General features: G+C 36.5%; 4 protein-coding genes across 5 annotated transcripts; 2 read left to right on the top strand and 2 right to left on the bottom strand.

Annotated features, from left to right (window-relative positions):
* The first annotated feature begins 665 nt into the window (after positions 1–665).
* LOC111481354 (nuclear transcription factor Y subunit B-1-like) lies at positions 666–1534 on the top strand. The gene has a single exon (XM_023126763.1). The coding sequence runs from the start codon at positions 779–781 to the stop codon at positions 1475–1477; it is 699 nt and encodes a 232-aa protein (XP_022982531.1). The 5' UTR covers positions 666–778; the 3' UTR covers positions 1478–1534.
* Positions 1535–2051: 517 nt separating this feature from the next.
* Positions 2052–6491, bottom strand: LOC111480844 (protein HEAT INTOLERANT 4-like). The gene is made up of 14 exons (XM_023126044.1): positions 6109–6491; positions 5601–5639; positions 5461–5514; positions 5302–5365; positions 5081–5139; positions 4589–4713; positions 4446–4505; positions 4255–4313; positions 3924–4003; positions 3688–3726; positions 3488–3550; positions 3360–3407; positions 3147–3275; positions 2052–2577 (listed from the first exon to the last, which is right to left on the bottom strand). Exons 1-14 carry the CDS (start codon positions 6256–6258, stop codon positions 2530–2532), a joined length of 1017 nt encoding a protein of 338 aa, XP_022981812.1. The 5' UTR covers positions 6259–6491; the 3' UTR covers positions 2052–2529.
* Positions 6492–7025: 534 nt separating this feature from the next.
* LOC111479797 (anthocyanidin 3-O-glucosyltransferase 5-like) lies at positions 7026–9263 on the top strand. The gene is made up of 3 exons (XM_023124662.1): positions 7026–7989; positions 8423–8921; positions 9084–9263. Exons 1-3 carry the CDS (start codon positions 7075–7077, stop codon positions 9155–9157), a joined length of 1488 nt encoding a protein of 495 aa, XP_022980430.1. The 5' UTR covers positions 7026–7074; the 3' UTR covers positions 9158–9263.
* Positions 9264–9955: 692 nt separating this feature from the next.
* Positions 9956–20289, bottom strand: LOC111478688 (vam6/Vps39-like protein). 2 transcript variants are annotated; one of them, XM_023123104.1, is made up of 13 exons: positions 19750–20289; positions 19243–19454; positions 17866–17997; positions 17641–17784; positions 17243–17355; positions 14968–15376; positions 14285–14614; positions 13591–13812; positions 13135–13377; positions 12508–12960; positions 11736–11834; positions 10287–10497; positions 9956–10217 (listed from the first exon to the last, which is right to left on the bottom strand). In XM_023123104.1, exons 1-12 carry the CDS (start codon positions 20189–20191, stop codon positions 10291–10293), a joined length of 3006 nt encoding a protein of 1001 aa, XP_022978872.1. In that variant the 5' UTR covers positions 20192–20289; the 3' UTR covers positions 9956–10217; positions 10287–10290. The 2 variants fall into 2 exon arrangements, with proteins under 2 accessions (XP_022978872.1, XP_022978863.1); XM_023123095.1 differs by having other exon boundaries at positions 9956–10497.
* Between the last annotated feature and the right edge of the window lie 81 nt (positions 20290–20370).

Raw genomic sequence — 20370 nt, 5'->3', positions numbered from 1 at the left:
TATATTCATTCTTGAAAGTAGATCGAAACACGAGATATCGAGAAATGTTGAGATCAAATCTTGATTTGTACGTTAATTGTGTTTAAAAGTTTATGCTAATTTTAGATTAAAAAACGGCCTAAATAGTTTAAAACTTTGATGAGACGAACCAAGAGAGGAAAGGAGTTGGAATTTGAAGAGATAAAAGGAGGAGTGGACGTGAAGAGGTGAGGTTTTGATTTCATGTGATTTTTATACTGCCTTATTTCTTTTATTTCATTTCGAAACTCTACTATGGATGAGTGTTTTCATGTAGGAGTAGGTTTTGAACGGACAACCGTTAAATTTTTCCTCTAATTTAAGGTATTTTTTTAAAAATTGTCTAGAAATTTTTTGAAGATATTAATAAAATATTTAAAAATTAGAAGTATTTTTTAAACAAAATACTAATATAGGATATATAGGAAAATGTGAGATCGATTTTATTTTTTATTTTTAAAAATTTATTAATTTCATCTTCTGATAATATTTTCAACTAAAAAGTGAAAAGCTCTATGTTGTTCTCAATAATAATAATAATTATAAGAAAAAGGGAAAATGAAAAGGAAAGAAATTAAAGAAACATTCCTTATATTTCTTTTTCTTTCTCCATTTTCTGTCAAAATCAAACCGCCTTTCCTATTAATTTAATTTTCTCCCTCTTTGCATCCTCCTCCACCTTTAAAATCCCCACTTCAAACCGACCTTCCACCACGAAAACACCCCCTCCGCCTTCAAATTCCGGCCAAACTCTACCGCCATGAACGGCCACAAGCGAAACCCTACCACCGCCACAATCAGCAGTCCCGTCGGCAGCCCCACCTCTGGCAACATCTCCGACAGCTCCACGAAAGAACAAGACCGTTTCCTTCCGATCGCAAACGTGAGCCGAATAATGAAAAAATCCCTTCCGGTGAACGCGAAAATCTCGAAAGAGGCGAAAGAGACCGTTCAAGAATGCGTGTCGGAGTTCATCAGCTTCATCACCGGTGAAGCCTCGGACAAGTGCCAAAGGGAAAAACGGAAGACGATCAACGGCGACGATTTGCTCTGGGCCATGACCACTCTGGGATTCGAAAATTATGTCAGCACTTTGAAGACTTACCTCAACAAATACAGAGAAACAGAGGAGGAGAAGCATTCTTTGGCCAGACAGGACGATCACTCCCCGTCTCCTGCAAAATCCACGGCGGCGGTCTGTTCAGCCGAACCGATTATTGGCGGGAAATCCGCCAATTCCGTGATGGATTTTCAGAATTTAAATTCTGGGTTTTATTCACTAGGGGCTCATAATCATAATCACAACCATCACCCAGGAAATCAAAAGAGTTACCATATAATCGACGGCGTTGGATTTGGGGAAAATTTAAGGGGTTTCAATTTGAGTGCAGTCCATGAAAATGAAGGGAATCGAGGTCGAGCTATGGCGGCTCATCTTCAACAGAGCTCTGGTTGGTGATTTGATTATATATATTTATATATACTCGAAAGAATTAATGAAAAATCTTTCTTTTTTTTTGAATTTCCATGTCAAATTTAGATAATATATTAATGAGAATTTATCATAGTCTAATAAATAAATTGGAATTGATGGTAGGATTTAAAGAGTTGAAAGACTATGGTTTTATGGAGAGATTTTAGAGAGGATTATATTTAAATTTTATTGTTTTTTGTTTTGTATGATTATAAAAGTGATGGGATGTGGGATTTGAATCTATAATGAATAGTTTAAAGTAAGAGTGGTAATGTCATAATATATTATGCTATTTGACCTTTATTCTAATCTCATTCACATTTAATTTCTTGGTCTCTAGGTACTTACTTTGCTTGCCTTATTGCACTACTTTTCTTATCAAAAATATTCCAAATATATTATAATAGTTTGTTCATTTAAATATAGCTAAACTGTAAAAATATTACTAATCAAAAAACTTATAGTGAACTTCTCGTATTTATGAATCTTATTAATTTGAGAATCCAAATTAGTTAGCAATCAAAGTCCTTAAATTGGGAACAAATGGAATGATATATATGTCTTTCAAAACCGAAAAATGTGTAATGACATTTCAAGCGCAATGAAACAGGTAACATAATTTGTTCTTGGAGAATGAAGAACTCGAACTATGGTTACACAAACAAATCTGACGAGATGAAATAATTAACATAACTACATCGACATATTCCAACTAAGAGTAAGTGAGGTTCTATGCCCTTTTGTTTGCTAATGAAAAAGGAGTTTAGAAAAAGAAGGAACAAAAAAAAAAAAAAAACGATTGAAGAACGAAAGCATGACCCTAAATAATACAGCAGGCTATCTTCTACAGATTTTGAAGGCTACTGTTCTTTCTAGATCCCGTCGTTTTTCTCGCTCGATTGATGAAATCAGTTGAAAGGCATTGGCGTCACCAGTTTCGGGATTCAACAGAAACAGTACCTTTACATGTTGAGCAAAATTTGGACCTGAAAGGAGCTTCATATAAATTTCTATCTCGAGACAGCCGTGGTTTGAGATCACAGAACTTCGTGAGCCTTTCCATAGTACCTATTAATAAATGGAGCCTGGAAAGCCAAAGAAATTATGTGAGAGAAAATAACCTTTTAAGATTTGGAGGAATATATCAGTGAAATAATGAGCGATGTTCCGAAACTTTAAATTGATATACATGATTTTCAGGTCAACTAATCTCATGGGACAATTACCTTACCCCCTCCCCTACATATGGTTATCACAAAAACTCTGAATCTTATTCCACAACAGGTTAGCCATCAATGATTTGAATCTTTTCCTTTAAGCCATTTTATTATTGACAATGAACTACACTAACCACTAGGTCAAGAGGTCAATCCATGCTGGTTATATAGCCTCGAGTGTAAATATGTAAGGAGGGGAAGCACTTGGGTTACTAAGAGGTACCAACTTTATAGCTATAGAATGTTATCTAATAAGGAGTAGGCTTTTGGTCACCTTCCTTCAATTTGGTATTGGGAGAGATGGGAAGCTCTCTAATAGTTTGTAGTCCATAGCCATTATTGATAAATAAGATCGAGGTTTATCAAAAAATCAGTTCAAGTTCAAACACTTCTCACTCATCATTGACCAAGACGCTTAAAAGCTGAGTTAATCCTACCTTGACATTGGATATGTCGGGTGTATCGGATGTTTGTACAGGGTAAAACTTGTAAAATTTCATCTTCTCGAATGCTTCTTTAGTTTCTTTGCTCATTTCCTCGATGGCCTTTTTACGTGCTTCCCTAGCCTGAAAGAAAACCGAATATAAGACCTTGACGTAATTGTTACTTATTACAAACGTAATTACAACAATATAACTAACGATGTTTACCTCCCTATTAGCTTTTTTGGCCTCTCTTACTTTCTCCTTCACGAAAGCCTAAAAAATCAAGCATAATCATTTATGGTTTCATAAGGATAAAATAGCTTCCTTGGCTGCAACACTTGACAAACTAATACCTTGAAAGCATCCTTTTGATTTTCTGGTAACTCTTCCTCCTCAATCAACTTATCCGTGAACTCCTGAAGGTTTGTGAAAACAATGCATAAACATAAAAACTCTATGGGAATTTCCCTCAAGAAAGTTTTCAGAAACGAACGGCAACTTAAACTATTGAAAGATAATAACCAAGACAGTCATTTGAATTAATATCTTGTACCTCGAGTTCATCTAATTCCCAATCAAACTCACAGAAAACCTGCAGATAACAAAAGAGTTAAACTTACATATAGATTTGCAGTTCCCCTGCATGATCATCCTAATCCAAATGGGCATCAAAATCTGAAAATATAAGCATATAATTTCAGATTGTAAATAAGAATGCTCAACTAATCTTTTCCCTACACACTATGCATTCATGAGCCTTTATAAAACAGCATGGATTAAAAACCTTACTGGTTTTGGGTCGATTGGAAAAATAATTGGAACCTCAGTGCTTTGTTCAATTTCATCTTCCTTAAAGGGCTGGTAGAAATCTGCCAGAAAAATTACAGCATGAGATATGACAAACTTGTATAGACTTCAATGATAACCATTAGCCGGATTAACTTGATGACACCAAATATTAGTGGTACTAAAAGTGTGTGGGTGGAAAACTACAACTAGATATCACTTATCCTCTTTAGAAAGCATTTCACTTTCTCCTCCCAAGAGCTTTCAGCTCTTCCATTCTCATCAAATAAAACGCCAATCTTATAATTAACTACCTAATTTATCAAAAACTTACAGGGTAAGCAATACTCGTATTTCTTGACACGATCTATTTTCAAATGCTTCAAAGCAGCTCTGCAGAAACAATTCGCACAAGCATCACACCATGTCCAAATTTTTGTTGAAGAGTAGTATATAGAAGATATAAGGAATTGTGAAATTGTGAGTGGCTGCAAAATAGAAGTGGAAGGTCATTCATATTCGTACCTTCTCTGAGTGCAACTGAGGATGAATATTTGAGATTTCAACTTATCGACTTGGCTATCTCTGAAGAGGAATCAGATTTCATGGTCAAATATAAACCAGAGTTAGAATCTAAAAGATGCTAAGAAAGATTCACAAATTAACACCTTTTCTCCAGAGGAATATAAGGAACCCAGTCCATCTTCATTTGTTTCATGGGTACTATCTCTTCAGCCTCTCTTTGAACAGAGTTGATGCCAATTTTATCAGAAGGTGGGAAAGGAGATACAACCTGTACAACCAGAAAAACCACTTCTTTAATTCCAATTCCATGGTAATGCGGTGAATTGTAACAAATGAGAAAAGTAATAATAAGTCAACAACTTATTTAATTTGGTATTTGTAATATGGTGGTCAGTCAATTAACATGGCAACTAACAAAAACCATGGAAAAGGCCAGTGGTATTGAATAAAGGAAAATGAAAACATTGTAAACACCATGTACAATGAAGAAGAAAATAAAAAAGGCAAAAAAATTTAAGGCTATCTTAACACCTGGTTCAAAACCCACTAACTAGTCATTTCTAGAAGCCTGTCTTTGAATAAAAACAAATAGCAATCAACAACATATACAAAAATTAATAAATATAATGACTTACAGCCACCACAGCAGGTATGACTGTAACTTTATTTTCACCCTTGTAAGGAACCAATTGAGCTGCACAAACAGGAATCAGCATAATTAGACTACAAACAGAAAAAAAAGGTAAAGAAAAAGAAGCTTTTAAAGGGTTGGAACAATATAATAGACCGTAATGAAATCGGCTTGCGTATGTTCGAAAATATAAAATAAGATTCTTTAATCAGTTAAGCTACTTACGCTCTGTACAGCCGAAAAGATAAACTTTCTCGCCGTACAACTTTCCTCCCTCTTCAAATGCATCCTGACAATAATTGTAACTGTTCTATCACCAATTCTAATAAATAAATTTTTAAAAAAATAAACCAAAATTGAAGTTAGAGAGGTTATCAAACTCACTTCTAAATTTGAGAAATTCCAGTTAAATTGATAAACCGAGTCCAATTGATCCCACTGAAATAAAAGAACGTGTATTGTATAAGCAACAGAACAATAAGAGTTCTGATAAAAAGAAACCAGCACTGTGGTTTATGCCAAACCTCTGTCCCAACAGGAAATGCTGCTTTCCACAGATCTTCCTGCGTTTAATAATAGTTCTTCGTAAGTCAGAAGAAGCAACAAACTACCAATTGGCAATCCACATACACTCAAAAAGCTCCAAAAAGTCCCCCAATTCAGGTATTGTCAAATTACAATAATAATAATAATAATAATAATAATAATAAAAGCATCTGATTCCAATAGCTTAATAAATAAAAACCAAGGTGCAATACAGAAGTTGATTTTAGGTGGCTAGGCCGCAGCATACGAGATTATTCAAGAAACCCAAAAGAGCAAACGAAACCATCCCCACAAAAAAATTATACAGCTCAAATTTTCAGGAAATAAAAAAGCGGGAATGTAATAACTCATGATAGTGAAAATTGAAAACCCAGGAAAGAGATACAATAAATCCCATAACATAACAACCAAAACTAACGCAAGACTGGAAAGAGGCAGAGAACAAGAGGTAGAGCAGTAGCAGAAATGGTGTAGAACATAGAATACCAAGTTGCGCTGGTCCTCGAAGTACTCGGGTTCGGATTCGGGTTTGGGGACCTTGATCCGCTTGGTTCGAGAAGGAACTTCTTTGGGCTTAGGTTGAGCGGGTTTATGGTCTTCCTTCCGAGTTGCCTTCCTCTTGGTACCTTTCCTCATTTCGTTGGGAGCTCAGCTGGAGAGCAGGAGAGTGCGAAGAAGAAGTGGGCGGTGCGGCCGATTGAAAGCGAAGGATCCGGATTCGAAATTGGGAATGAAGAGGGAGAAAGATGGAGAGAGAAAGATAGGGTTTTGGAATTAGGGATTACTAAGCGTAAGATCAACGCGGATGGTCCCTTCCTTTCTGCCGCAGATAGGCGGGACGTCTAAAGCTTCAAATCCAAAATTATTTCAAAATTTTTGTTCAATTTCCATTTTCACTCTTCAAACACATAAAAACAGACACCGCCTACACACTCTCTCAATTCTTTTTTTTCTTTTTCCATTTCAATTATTTTGTATTCCTTTTAAATTACAGATTTATTTATTCTAACCTTCAAAATTACAATTGACTTTCCAATTTTTCAAAAATTACAAATCTATAAGATATCAATTCTAAATTTATTTCTAATAAATTAACTCATTTTTAAAATTTTAAATTTGTTAAAAATATTTATTTTAAATACCTTCTCTACTTTCAAATATCTATTATACAATTCTTACGATTATTTTGGACTAAATTTATAATTTAACCCTTAAATACCATTCAATTTTAGAAATTTGGCGGAAAAAATACACAAAATTGTAGGCCTAGGCCCAACAGCACGCGTCCAAATCCAGGCCCAAAAACGAGGTCCGGCATAGCTGGCGCCGATTTGGGTGCGTGATTCAGCCTCCGCGTCCGGTAATGTAACTACAAATACGTGAGTGTACAGTTTGTGTGGTAACATCTAAAGTTTCTTCACCCATAATTAATATCCCTTCTTCCATTTCTCCATGGACTCCCCAACCCACGTCGCTCTCATCTCAAGCCCCGGGATGGGCCACCTCTTCCCCTCTCTCGAGCTCGCCACGCGACTCTCCACGCGCCACCACCTCACCCTCACTGTTTTCCTCGTCACCTCCCACTCCTCCTCCGCCGAAAATAACGTCGTTGCCGCCGCCGAGGCTGCTGGCCTCTTTACTGTCGTCGAACTCCCACCGGCTGACATGTCCGACGTCACTGATTTCACTGTCGTTGGCCGCCTTGCCATCACCATGCGCCGCCACGTCCCGGCTCTCCGATCGGCCATCTCTGCTCTCACCTCCCGCCCCTCCGCCCTTATTGCAGACATCTTCTCCACCGAGGCCTTCGCCGTCGCCGACGAGTTCCACATGGCCAAATACGTCTTCGTCGCCTCTAATGCATGGTTTTTAGCCTTGACCATTTACGCCCAGGTTCTCGACAAGCAAATCGTCGGGCAGTACGTGGACCAGAAAAAACCGCTTCAAATCCCTGGATGCGAACCGGTCCGGCCATGCGACGTCGTAGACCCGATGCTGGACCGGACCGAATTCCAGTATTACGAGTACGTCAAAGTGGGGATGGCAATAGCGTCGAGCCACGGCGTTTTGGTTAATTCGTGGGATGAGTTGCAAGGTCGCGCACTTGCATCGTTCAAAGATCGGAGTCTGTTGGGTCGAGTGATGAAGGCGCCGGTTTACTCGATCGGACCGATCGTGCGGCATTTCGGCTCTGGGAAAGACGGCTCGAGCGAGCTGTTCAACTGGTTGAGGAAGCAGCCCGGGAAGTCGGTGATTTACGTGTCGTTCGGGAGCGGCGGAACGTTGTCGTTTGAGCAAATGACGGAAATGGCCCATGGCTTGGAGTTGAGTCGGCAGAGATTTGTTTGGGTGGTCCGGCCGCCCACGGTAAACGTTAATTAGCTTTGGATATTGGACTAAAAAAATAAAATCCAAACTTATTTATTTATTTGAAGGAATATAGTTTAATTAGTCAATTCATTATAATCTCAACAAAAAAATAAAAACCAAAATTAAAATTTGTACTATATGTTAATAAACCAAACAAGAAATTTATGCTTATTAGTATTAATTAAAATATCCTAAACTTTGTAAAATTTCATTTTTATTTTGATTTTTTATTAAAATAGAAGACGAAAAATAATTTGATTGGTGATTTTTAAAAATAAGAAAAGAGTAAAAAAAAGATTATTTAGGACCATGTAAAATGTTAATATCCTTGTTTTAATTAATTTATGTTTATATAAAAAAATTTAAAGTTCCAACAAAAAAGTCAAAATTTGAAGTGTTGGGCGCAATTATTCAATATTTTATCTTACAGGTGAGGTCGGATGCGATGTTTTTCACGATAGGGGATGGGAGTGACGACCAATCAAAGGCGAGATTTTTGCCGGAGGGGTTTCTGGAGCGGACTAGCGAGGTGGGGTTTCTGGTGTCGATGTGGGCGGAGCAGACGGCGGTGCTGGGGAGTCCGGCAGTGGGGGGATTTTTCACGCACGGCGGATGGAACTCATCATTGGAAGGGATTACGAAGGGAGTTCCGATGATAGTGTGGCCGCTGTACGCGGAGCAGAGGATGAACGCCACGATGCTGGCGGATGAGATGGGGGTAGCGGTGCGGCCGAAGGAGCTGCCAGGGAATGCGGTGATTGGGAGGGAGGAGATTGCGGCGATGGTGAGGAAGATAATGGCGGCGGAGGATGAAGAAGGGAAAGCCATAAGAGCGAAGGTTGAGGAACTTCAACGAAGTGCAGAAAAGGCCTGTGCGCAAGGAGGCTCGTCGTACCAGAACTTTGCTCGAGTTGTGAAACTTTTTGGCCGTACGTGATAAGTTTAAAACCTTTTTCTTCTACCTTTTTTAAGAAAAAAATTATAATTCTATGATATGAATAATGCATGATGAAGCTTCTAATGTTTTACTTCTTTCCTAGTTCAATAAGATGCGGACAAATTATGTAACCTAATTTATTCTTATGATTTAGGTTATGTTGTTATAATTATAATTCAACGGCCAGGATTGAATTACAGACACACGGCGAAGCTTGCAGGCTCGTAATTAGACGTGGCAGATCGTCAGGTCAGTTATTTCACTTCTAATAATGTGAAAACGAAAATGACAAACAAGGAGAAAGCATGAAGGATACCGACAGAAAATTATTTTTCAAAAAAAATAAAATAACTTTTTGATGTTATTAAAAATAATTAAAATAATATTTCAATCCTTGCAATTTTTAATATTTTATTTCAAGTCTCACCATCTTTAGATAGTAAGGAATCTATAGGCCGAAAATTAATTTACACCGTCTATTAAATTCAAGGGAATTAATTTAGGCATTTCGTTCAATTAATTGTTGATTCCCTAATGGCACATAGACTTAGCTCATAGAGTTGAAATACTACAAAATAAGACATTCCATAATTCAGATAATAATGATAACAACCCCAAATTATTTGAACTAAAATACAAGAAATTGAATGACCCATTTATTAGTGTGCGACTGCTAATACCCTTCTGAATTTTATTTCTCATAAAATGTTTATTCTTTCTAGCAGCTGACTTCAAATATTTTGCATTTTTGCATTTTTTTTATTTAATAAAAGAAAATAAAATCAGTTCACAATATACTAAAAAAATTTAGAAATTCTACCATGTGAAGTAACTTTTTCGTCTAAATTTTTCTCGTAGGTTTATCAACAGCCAACTGTAGCCTTCACCAATAAACTTGATTAGTTTGGAATTAAAAAAAAAGCATTTTAAACAATAGAGACTAAATTAACAAAAACATTCCAAGATTAAAACTAAAACACATATTTAATCATAGAATTATTTAATAATAATTTTAAAATTATATTTTTGCTTACAAGAAAATTGTTTTCTTAAATAAAGCAATTACTTGATTACATGACATATCACAGTAAAATTAGGATCTTGTGCTCTTTCATTCAAGGCATAATCAAAACCCTCATATAAATACAACCTCCCATTCTTCACCCCATTGAAGAAAAAAGACTATAATATATAAATGCACCCAAAAAACCAATCCCATGAATGGCAAATAAACACTCTCCAAGCCACTTTCCAAGTTCTCCACACCAGCAGTCACCCTCCTTGACACCTGAGTTTGTTAGTTAACCTGTTAGAGCTTCATTTTGTTATTGATAGCTAACAAGGGAGAAGCCCTTACATCATTATGTATGCTTCCTTATTGGCGAAGAACCTTTGGACACAGCCTTCATGCTCTGTGAGTCTCTAAAGCAGACAAAATGTACAAGGGTTATCCCAGTTGGATAAACCGCGAAAACGCTCGTCCCTATTTTCTTATTGCAAAGGGAGCACGCGCTATTGCTGGTTACTTTTATTTCGGGTTTCCTTTGTTTATAGAGATCGTCCCTCACCTGTTCAGAATTTTATTCCACATCAAAATTACCTTAGAATACGAAGCACAAACTATAACACCTGAATCAAATTGTTTCACATGAAGTATGGTAAGAATAGGTCAGTTATGATACAATAATATGAAACGATATGGTATTATATGTTAGAACTCCAGATTAACTATTCAATATCACTGAGGAAGAATCTCAATTTAGAGAGTGGCTGACACTGACCCTGATCCATTTCATGTCACTTAGTTGCGGGAGTAAATGTGTTCATATTGGGATGATCGTTGGGGGTGAACGGGGAAGGAAGGTGAGAACGAGAGTAATCAACAACTCTACAAGGAACATAAAATTGATATGTTTAAAACATATATCCTTGATTAAAAGAACAAAAGCTCAAATCCCCCACCCCACATTGTTGAAAAAAAGAAAAATCAGGATAATAAAAAAAAGTTTGAGAAAATCAAAACAGGTCGGATTGGAAGAGGCAGAGGATCAGTTCAAAGTACTGTTTAGATTAAAAGGAGTACACCTAAACTTAATGGGGTTTAGGCATTATACCTTCTACCAAAAAGTTAGAACTTTGAATCCAAAGGATAGATCTTCTACCAAAAGTTAGAACTTTGAATCCAAAGGATAGATGTCCAACCGTGGGAGGATGTAGAAGATCTAAGAGAATAATCCCATTAAAGAGGAAGCAAAAACTAGAAGTACAACCATGACACTTAAACATAGAATTTGAGCGGTTGAGATGAATGGTTGAAGAGGGGTGGGAGAAAGTAGTTTTGAGTCCATTTTACGTTTTTAGCCAATAATTGACATGAAAGATAGAGAGGGAGAGGCAGACGCTAAAAGTGTTGAAAATCTTGTAGAAGTTAGATCAACAGATAGGGATGGCAGCACCTCTAAATGTCTTCTAAAAGCACCTGTCATGGGGGAAGTTTGAGGTTCCTTTGTAAAATTTCCCTGTCGCCTCTAAATAGAAGGATCTACCATGTTAAGATACTGTTCGATAGATTACCACACGACTCTCACTTGGAAGATTTGAGGTTAATTTCTTGTAGCGTTTCTTCTAAATGAAAGCACCTATCATGTTAAGATACGCGATCAAGTTCAACAGATTACCATGTGATTAGAAAGGTAACAAGCCAATCAAACAATGCAAGAATATATACAAATAGTGAAATCAAGATGTCCAATCTGGGGTGAGAACTGTGATATGATGCGCAATGATTGCTTCTTGTGGTGCATACCTGTAAGTTTTCACTCTGTCGCAAACTCTTTATCACTGAAGAGTTCCTGTACGCCTCACTCGATTTCCTCAAAAGAGGTCCAAGAAATTGAAGCAAGTTCTGCATTTTAGGGTGAAAGAAAGCTAATGATGAAACTACAAAGAATGAAGTTTGGAAACATCGATCTGTATTAGATATAAAAGTTTTAAGAAGAGAAATTTAGATTTCTTTTCAACCTTCTTTTAGTTCTAACCAATTACAAACATAGTATTCAATTAATTCAAATTTTTATATGAAGCTGTAAAAATATTGTTAATAATCTATATCTATGGTCTATAACATGAAGAAGGCTTAAAGGAAAGAAACCGTGCAGTCCCTCTCAACCTCTTGTAACCTTGATATATAAAATCAGTCATTTAAAATTTTCTTATTTTCTACATATATATGTTCTTCTAAACCAATTTTCAACTATTGAATATTATTGGTAAACTAATACATGAAATCAATAAGTGTAAATTTTTTTTATACGAGTTCATTATTATTTAATTATTGGTGCGTTAAAAAGAACTGTTTAAAATGGCTAAATTATCTTTTTCAACTTGGAAGATACAGATCGGCAGGGATTAGGCTGAGAACTGTTTAAAATGGTTTGATTTAAATCAGAGACAGTTACATCCACAAATAATTTGAGATAAGATGAAATCATTTAGGCACACATACATAAGCATGGGGTGAGTCCTAGTACTTTTTCTAGTTAATCTTTTCGTAAGATGTCTAATGACAGAATGCGTACCTGCAACTTGGTTTCCTTTGGTAGAAGTTTGAGTGCCTGCGCTCCATTAATTCTGTCCCATCTTTGACTCAACAAATCCAAAGCCTCATCAAGCATAATTGGTGAACTACCTTCTTCACAAGTTTCATCTGTGTCGCCATCAGTCCTGCCACTGTCAGTTTTACTAAGGCTAATTTTCGTGTTTTCTGCACCTTCTATTGCTACAATTTTCTTAGCTGCACGGCCTCCTTTAACCTTGAATGAAGGACCTGACCCAATTTTGGGAGTGCCCATATTTTGAGGAGATGTTAAGTTAGTAATTCTCTTTTCGAAATTTTTTGTTGTTCTACGGGGGTTGAGGTATATTTGTAGAAGAATCAGGAATATATTGCCAGAAGATTTTGTTGATTGCTGGTAAGCTACAGATTCATAAACTCGATCACAGTAGGACAGTGCCAACTCAGGAACATGGATCTAGAATAAATGAAGAAAAATACTTTACTGTTTTGAATTAGTATAAAAGACATGGTAGATAACAGAACTACAGAAACAAAAAAATGAAAGCTATTTGCAACTGCTGCTAACTGCTGCTAACTGCAACAAAGAGAGAGTCTACGATGCAAATCTAGTTCAAACAGTCGAAGGTACCTTGTGAACATATAGAGATAAGGCAAGCTCATGTTGGTTCATTTTCCCTAATAAGATTGCTCGCTCTTCATATAATGCATCTGAAGGAAGACGTTTCAATAGAACCTCCGGATGATACCCTGAGATTGTCTCCAAAGCAGACAACAACTTCTTTCTAGTGGAGGAGTAAGTTTTTTCATCCCATTTATGTTGAGCAGTTAAATCTGCATACCATTCAAGAACTTCTGAAAGATATATTTGAAGCTGCAAGACATAATTTTGACCATTAGTACCATTTGAAATTAATAAAAGGCTGCCATTAGATCCAATTAACAGAAAGTACAAAAGATCAGCTTGGGTTGCTTGCACGTACTGTTTTGGAAACTCTTATATCATGACTGGAAAATGGTAACGTCATGTATAAGGACATGAAATAAAGTCCTATCAAACTCACAAAGCAGCTCTACATGTGCTTACCATTTCATTTTGGAGATTTCCAGAAATAGAACTCTCGTTCATTGCAAGCATAAGTTCCAAATATGTTCCCTGCAAGTTAGGAGCATGCTGCTTCAAATAGGAATTGACCAAGTCTGCAGGAATATTTCCTGAAAGAAAGAGCTCAATAGTTTGTGTGGGACAGCTTTCGAGAATGGGCATCGAGAATTCTAGAACCAGCATGGGATCAGTTCCACAAAGTGTCTGTATGAAAAATTGTGTCAAACAAAATTAGATACTATAGCTAATGCCAGAGAAAAAGATTTTTTTTTTCCTTTTTGCCCTAAAATAATAAGTTCAATAGTAGTTAATAGAGAAGAATCTTCCACTAATCAATTAAAAAAATTATGGCATATCATACAGCCTTGGGACAGGTAAATTTGAGTATTAGGGATGCTGGGTACAGAAAAATGCCTAAGGTGGTTCTAGATTTAGATCATAAAGATTTAGTAACAGTTTTATCTTCGTAGGCCATAGGGATATGGAATCACTGTCTCACTAGAAGCTCACAACCGAATCGTATATCCAAATTATAAATCACAAAACCCTTTAAAACATTAAAATAATCTACAATCTAAATCCAGCCACTATAGTTACCTAATGAAAATATCATGCATTTGACACTAAAAATTCCATCAAAAGTAAGCGTCTTCTTCAAGTGGTTGTGAAAACTTACCTTAAGATAGTCAATGATCATTTCAGGTTTGAACATTTGGATAGGTTCAGGTTGAGATTTATTGGCTTTTGACTCTTCCACTAATTGATGCAAAATTTTTAGAGCTTCACGATGCATGGAATTGCACTTATACAGCTCTAACAGAGCGGAATAATGATTATTTTCCTGAAGGATCTCTTCACATATTTTAATGTCACAGTAATTTGGGCCTTTCAATAATTCCAAAGCCGCAAATGATTGTCCAGTAAAAAGCAGAGCTTGAAGTAGCGCTGTATCTAGTATTGCTGCCATCTCCCTAGCACCTGAGCTGATAGGGACGTTCGCTCGCGCCTGCAAACCAACGTTAATTTATGATCATTAAATTTGAGTCATTGACATGTATTTTATAAAACCTATCAACATTAAATTCACAAAAATGTCTTCTCATGACAAATTTATCTAGATCACCAGTTTATATGACCAACATACTTTTTCTCTTGACATCTTCCATAGACAAGGAAAAACAGCATAAATATAAGATCCAAACATTTGAAATCATCTTAATACGCTTTTATCTGAAGGAATCTCAACCACTTTACAGGACTAAGAAAATGAAATCACAGATTCACAATCAAAATTCATACCAGAACATGGTGTCACAGTCAAAAATAAATAAATAGACGCAACATACATCAGGACTTCACCTTGTAAGATTTCTTATACCGGTCTCCAACAGCATCTAAAACTACCTCTTCTGTCCCTTCAGCAGTGGCCTTTTCGATAATATTGTGCCTTTTCTTCTGCAAGAACTTGATTAAAGCCATGAGAGTATTATGGTTCATTTTTTTTGACTCCAATGTCGAGTGCTCATCAGATTCCAGTAGCTGGTGTGGTGGTGACTCCATGTCGTCAGAAAAATCTGAAGAAACTCTTGAAAGATGAGAATCATCCAAAGTCATATCCATCAATTTCTCTGTTTCAGTGATCAAAGTTGTCTTAGGAAGTACAAGTGAAGGATAAAAGGGAAGCACATAGGTTATATCAACTTGAGATGCCAAAAAATGTTCCATTGCCTCCTCATAGCTCCCATTATCAAAAAGATAGTGAGCATATCTGAAATATAAGACAAAATATATTTAAAATAATTTCTAACAGAAGTTATTGGAAACAACATTGAACGGTCTTGTAAAGTTCTCTTAGAAGTAACTAAATACTAACAGCAATAAGGCAATGTAGCATGTTCCAAACTATGCTCATATAGCATAAAAGTAAAGTAACATGATATCAAAAAACTTTGCTGTGTGCAATGTGGCAGGAGGATGGCGGGTTGCTGCTGCCTGCTGCAGGTTTGAAAAAATTTGAATGATGAAGGAAGATTGATATGCTTCAAACAAGCACATAATACTACATGGGTCAACCAAAAGGAGGAGATCTTCATTTCAACATTTTAAGTAACAAGTTTCAATTGTATTATAGTTTTCTTGGTGCCTTTGAATTTGTATCATTTGATTTTAGAACTTCCTCGGTACCTTTGATTTTGTATCAAAGATGATTAATGATATTCAGCTCATCAACAAAAGGGGCATTGGAAGATGGAGTACAAAAGGGTCAAGTACCTTCTTCCGCAAATCTGCAATCCACACCTTACTACTAACACTAGCGTCTCGTAAAGCTACTTGACTAAGTCTAGTTGGAAACAAGAGAACCCTAAACATATAAATTCTTTTATGGTCAGCCAATTAGGGTGGAGTTAATAGAGCTGAAAGAATGTGGCAGAAAAAAGAACATCATCCTAAGGTGCCTTTACTCCAAACATGTGTGTACTTGGCAGGAGAAAGGAATGGAATCCAAAGAATATTTTTGGTCAGTGCTCCTCAGCTAAAAATGTTGAAAAAAAATTACTCAATCTTTTGGGCTGAAATGGCGTTTCCCTTGGGTGACCAAAAGAGTTACATGAGAATAAGTGATTGTACGTGGACATAAGTTTTTAAGCTAAATTTTCCATGGACTATATATATCTTTTACATCCGCTAGTGTCTGTTGTGGGCACTTTGTTATTATAGGACAACTGCTTGATCCTAGGGTGTTTGGTTGTCAAGGAAACTCGTAAGATATTAAATCATAGGTAAAAGACTACCGTGACTTGAATCAACTCCCTTTAAGCCCTTTATTATTTACATTATTGACCCTTATTGACCACTAGGCTAACCAGTGATGATTCGAAGTTTCCATGGACTATTGTAGTCATAGTTGTGCTTTGAGATGTTTGGTTAGATAGAGATAAGAGAATTTTTAATGATGTATAGAGAATGGAGATTGGGAGAAAATCAGGGATACACCTAAAACGTTTTTCCTCTGCTTAACATACACCGTCTATAATTGGTAACTACAACTTTTTATTGGTTTGTTCCAATTTGAGCTCCTCATTTGTTTGGGGATTTGGACCAGGTTCTTTTGTACTTTTCAAATGTGGAATAAAAAACTTATAACGTTTCCTATCAAAAAAGAAAAAGAAAAATTAAGATGATAATTACCAAACATGCTTTCACTGCTAAAATGGGAAAAATCACAACAGTAGGTATTAGATTAAGTTTTTGAATTAATAGGTGATTTAATGCGGTTTTAAAGCAGGAGGTGCCATGTTCAAACCACTGTAAAGTCATTTCCTCCCCCAATTAAATGGAATTCCACTTGCTAGACGTTCATTAAATTTTCAAGCCCACGAGTGCGGGGATGTATTAGAGTGTTGATATAATATTAAATTTATTGTAACCTATCAGCTTCAGCTTTTGGGCTAATGGGCTAATATGTGATTTAACATGATATTAAAGCAGGAGGTCCTGTATTGGAACCACTATAAAGTAATTTCTTCTCCCAATTAATATTGAATTTGAGAGTATTAGAGTGTTGATATAATATTAAATTTACCGTAACCTATCAGCTTAAGCTTTGAGTGAATTGGTGATTTGTCTTACTAACCTAATATGAATCGAACTCTCCTTAGCCGATCGGAGGATTGAATCTTCAGGTGGAAGCAATTTGCACAAAGCCAACGCTTCCTCAAAGTTGCCAGATGCTGTTAATTGTACAATCTGCAGCCCAAAAGACAGCTTCTTAAACATAAACCTCTGAGCAAGATGTTTGTGCTATATCCAGATTTTGGAGCATATAAACTAAATAATAATCCTTTAAATCTATATTTGATAACACAATGTAGATGAAAGTGCCAAAAATACTGAAACTACTTTATCTACTCAAATCATAAAACAATCTAATTTTGTACATATTATTTCCCTTTTGACAATCAACATGGACACAGACACCCCAAACTACAATTAACACAATTAACACAATCTTGGTCATGAGCTGAAGCTCACCTGTGCACCAAGAGGCACAGGAAAGAGGCCATAGGCAGAATTGTCTAATCCAACAACCGAAGCATGCTTACTGTCAATAAGTTGCCGACCATTTCGAAGGACAATGGTTTGTATCAATGAGTATGGAGACCGGAGAGACCGAATCTGCAAATTTAAATAACGGAAGCATATGTACAGATTTCAATAACAAAGTGTTTTAAATTGCTCACAGTGGATCAAAGATACCTCAATATATCTTGGCAACAAAGCAACTGCATAGGGATTCTGTATGACAACGACAGAAGGTGCCTCTGACCAACAAATCCGACCTTCTTGAAGAAGTTTCCCATTTTGGTCCACGAAAACACCAATATTATCCTAAAAGTGAGACATAAGGCATCTATTCCATAAATGTGTAAGGAAAATTACTACGAATGTTATACAATATTATTTTTGTTTTCAATTTAAATCCGACATCAACCGAGTTTGAAATATGAGCTAACTGCTGGACTAGAATTATCATAGCAGCAAACAAGCCCACTAGTCTGCTACAAAAAGTGCATCTCAAGCATGAATAATTTGTATAGAAGTATCATTTGGTGCAGCACAGCAGTATACTTACTCTGATTTCCAGACTTTAAAACTTCATTTCACTCTACCTCTCATTCTACTTTGGCTTTCTGTACAAGTATAAATATATATTATATATAAAATACAACTGTGATGAAAAGACTTCCATTCTCCCAACCTTTACTGCATGATCCTCCATTCTCTTCTCATAAGTCATCTTTCAAATGCATCACAATCATATTCGTAAGCATTATTTAATTGATATGAATGTCACGGTCGGCACCCTACCATCTGGGTGGTTTATATGCAAAAAGTAATAAGGGATTCAAAAGCCATCTCCTTTTTTCCTGCCCTTCTTCTGCTCAGTTCTGGAACCACATTGTCCTTTCTTTTAATTGGCAAATTTTCCACCCCAGGAGCATCAATCAACTCATTTTTATTTACTATTTTAGGTCACCCTTTCAGCTGGTTTCTTTTTTTTTTTTTTTTTGGAAATTGTAATCTTGCTTGATTTGAGTTGAGGCTCCCTGCCTCCTTGAAATTCCATATGTTCAGTGAAAACGGTTTCCTACAAAGGCATGTACTTTTGGTTCTTTTCAGTTCCATTCCAAATGCACCTCCATCAATCACTTATGCAGTCATAATAGCATTATACATATATTTTCAATGTCTCCTCTCTTCCACATATTAGCAAAGATCACCTTCAGCGAACTAACTAAACTGAGAAGTTTAATAATATTTTTTTTCGTATATACAAAAAATAAAGTCGCACAGAGAAATATGCGAGTGGCTGACATAGAAATGTGGCATTAAGGGATCAAGAGAGGCCTATAATTCAAGCGTTTCTGAAGAGAGTATCGAGTTCAAAGCAGCAATTCTAAGAAGGTATAAGATTTCATGTTTCATCACTTAAACTGATCCCTTCTATTCTATGGTTATCGGTGCTTTAATTCTCCACTTTGTATGGCATAAACTTTCTTTTTTTTTTTTTTTTTTCAGAGAAAACACCTAAGCAGCGGAATTCAAAGTGTGAATTACAGGATCAATACATACCTTTCCAAGAAGAAGTTCTCCAGAAGGTAGCGAAACTACCAAAGGCGGGGCCAACCTCCCAGAAGGAAATACATCAGTCAATGTGCCGCTGGTAGCATTTAATATCACGTATTCTCTTTTAATTCCCAAACATATATTTTCTCCACACCAAGACATTGACTTCACTGTGTCAGGGACACCAAATTCTTTAACCTCCACGAATCCCCGTCCCCCTACAATGCCAAAAGTATCTAAACTTCCTTGCCAAAAACTCTAATTATAACTTCAAAATAGGTAACTTTTATATTGAAATCTTGGCAAATGTTCCTTCAAACTGCCGAGTAACCGAACAAACGTAAAAGATCACGAATTGAGACTCCATGACTAGAAACTGTGAAAGGTTAAATCTATTCCACGAACTAAAATATCAAAAGCTGAAATGCCGCTTTTCCTAAGCTGAATTCAATTCAAACTCGAAGTCTACGAACTGGCTGGAAAAAAAAAAACATTGAGTGCATAGATAATTACCGTCATGCCTGAAAATACAGACCCTCTTTTGCCTCGCGAAGCACAAGAAGCCTCGACGATCGTCCCAGGAATACGTATTGGCACCCTTGGCCTTGGTTATTACGGCAAGAGTCTCCAAATTGGGAAGTTTGTGAAACGCGATTGATTCAGAGAGAGTCAAAAGGAGCTCCCTCGAATCAATGACCTTCATCGACACCAAAGATCTCCGAGAAAATCCCTTCACGTTCTTCTCCAGTATATAAGGTTCCTTTTGCAGCTCCATCGACATCGGGTGGAAATCAGACGACAGAGAACGGTCGGAGCCAGAGGATACCGGGGAGTAAATACGAAGAGATCCATCTGAGCAACCGATGAAAAGCTTGGAGCCGTAAGACTCGATCGATTCGATCTTCGAAGGATTATCCTTGAATAGCTCGAAGGAATCGTAAGCACTATGCACCATCTCGTCTTCTCAATTAGAACATCTTCGATTGTCGTTCTCAGCAAATCAAATACACCTGAGTTCATTTTCTTTTGGCAAATAATCCCGCGAAATGAAGGCGAAAAATCAATTTAGACATTTTCGAGGGACTGTTTAAAATTTATAATTTTAATAAATCATATAGATTACTTTTAATATTT

Source organism: Cucurbita maxima, unplaced genomic scaffold (assembly GCF_002738345.1).
Source record: "Cucurbita maxima cultivar Rimu unplaced genomic scaffold, Cmax_1.0 Cma_Scf00001, whole genome shotgun sequence".
Taxonomy (NCBI): domain Eukaryota; kingdom Viridiplantae; phylum Streptophyta; class Magnoliopsida; order Cucurbitales; family Cucurbitaceae; genus Cucurbita; species Cucurbita maxima.
This window is presented reverse-complemented; position numbering and strand designations above follow the sequence as displayed.

Bases quoted from the DNA above. Each gene is read 5' to 3' on its own strand.
- LOC111481354 (XM_023126763.1), top strand. From the start codon at position 779: ATGAACGGCCACAAGCGAAACCCTACCACCGCCACAATCAGCAGTCCC.
- LOC111480844 (XM_023126044.1), bottom strand. From the start codon at position 6,258: ATGAGGAAAGGTACCAAGAGGAAGGCAACTCGGAAGGAAGACCATAAA. The intron at 4,314-4,445 runs GTACGAATATGA...TTGTTTCTGCAG, and splicing joins CTCAGTTGCACTCAGAGAAG to AGCTGCTTTGAAGCATTTGA. The intron at 3,551-3,687 runs GTACAAGATATT...ACAAACCTTCAG, and splicing joins GGGAATTAGATGAACTCGAG to GAGTTCACGGATAAGTTGAT.
- LOC111479797 (XM_023124662.1), top strand. From the start codon at position 7,075: ATGGACTCCCCAACCCACGTCGCTCTCATCTCAAGCCCCGGGATGGGC. The intron at 7,990-8,422 runs GTAAACGTTAAT...TTTATCTTACAG, and splicing joins GGGTGGTCCGGCCGCCCACG to GTGAGGTCGGATGCGATGTT. The intron at 8,922-9,083 runs GTACGTGATAAG...CTTATGATTTAG, and splicing joins AGTTGTGAAACTTTTTGGCC to GTTATGTTGTTATAATTATA.
- LOC111478688 (XM_023123095.1), bottom strand. From the start codon at position 20,191: ATGGTGCATAGTGCTTACGATTCCTTCGAGCTATTCAAGGATAATCCT. The intron at 17,998-19,242 runs GTATGTATTGAT...TCTCACTTTTAG, and splicing joins GAGAACTTCTTCTTGGAAAG to GATAATATTGGTGTTTTCGT. The intron at 10,498-11,735 runs GTATGCACCACA...AATTCTGAACAG, and splicing joins GACAGAGTGAAAACTTACAG to GTGAGGGACGATCTCTATAA.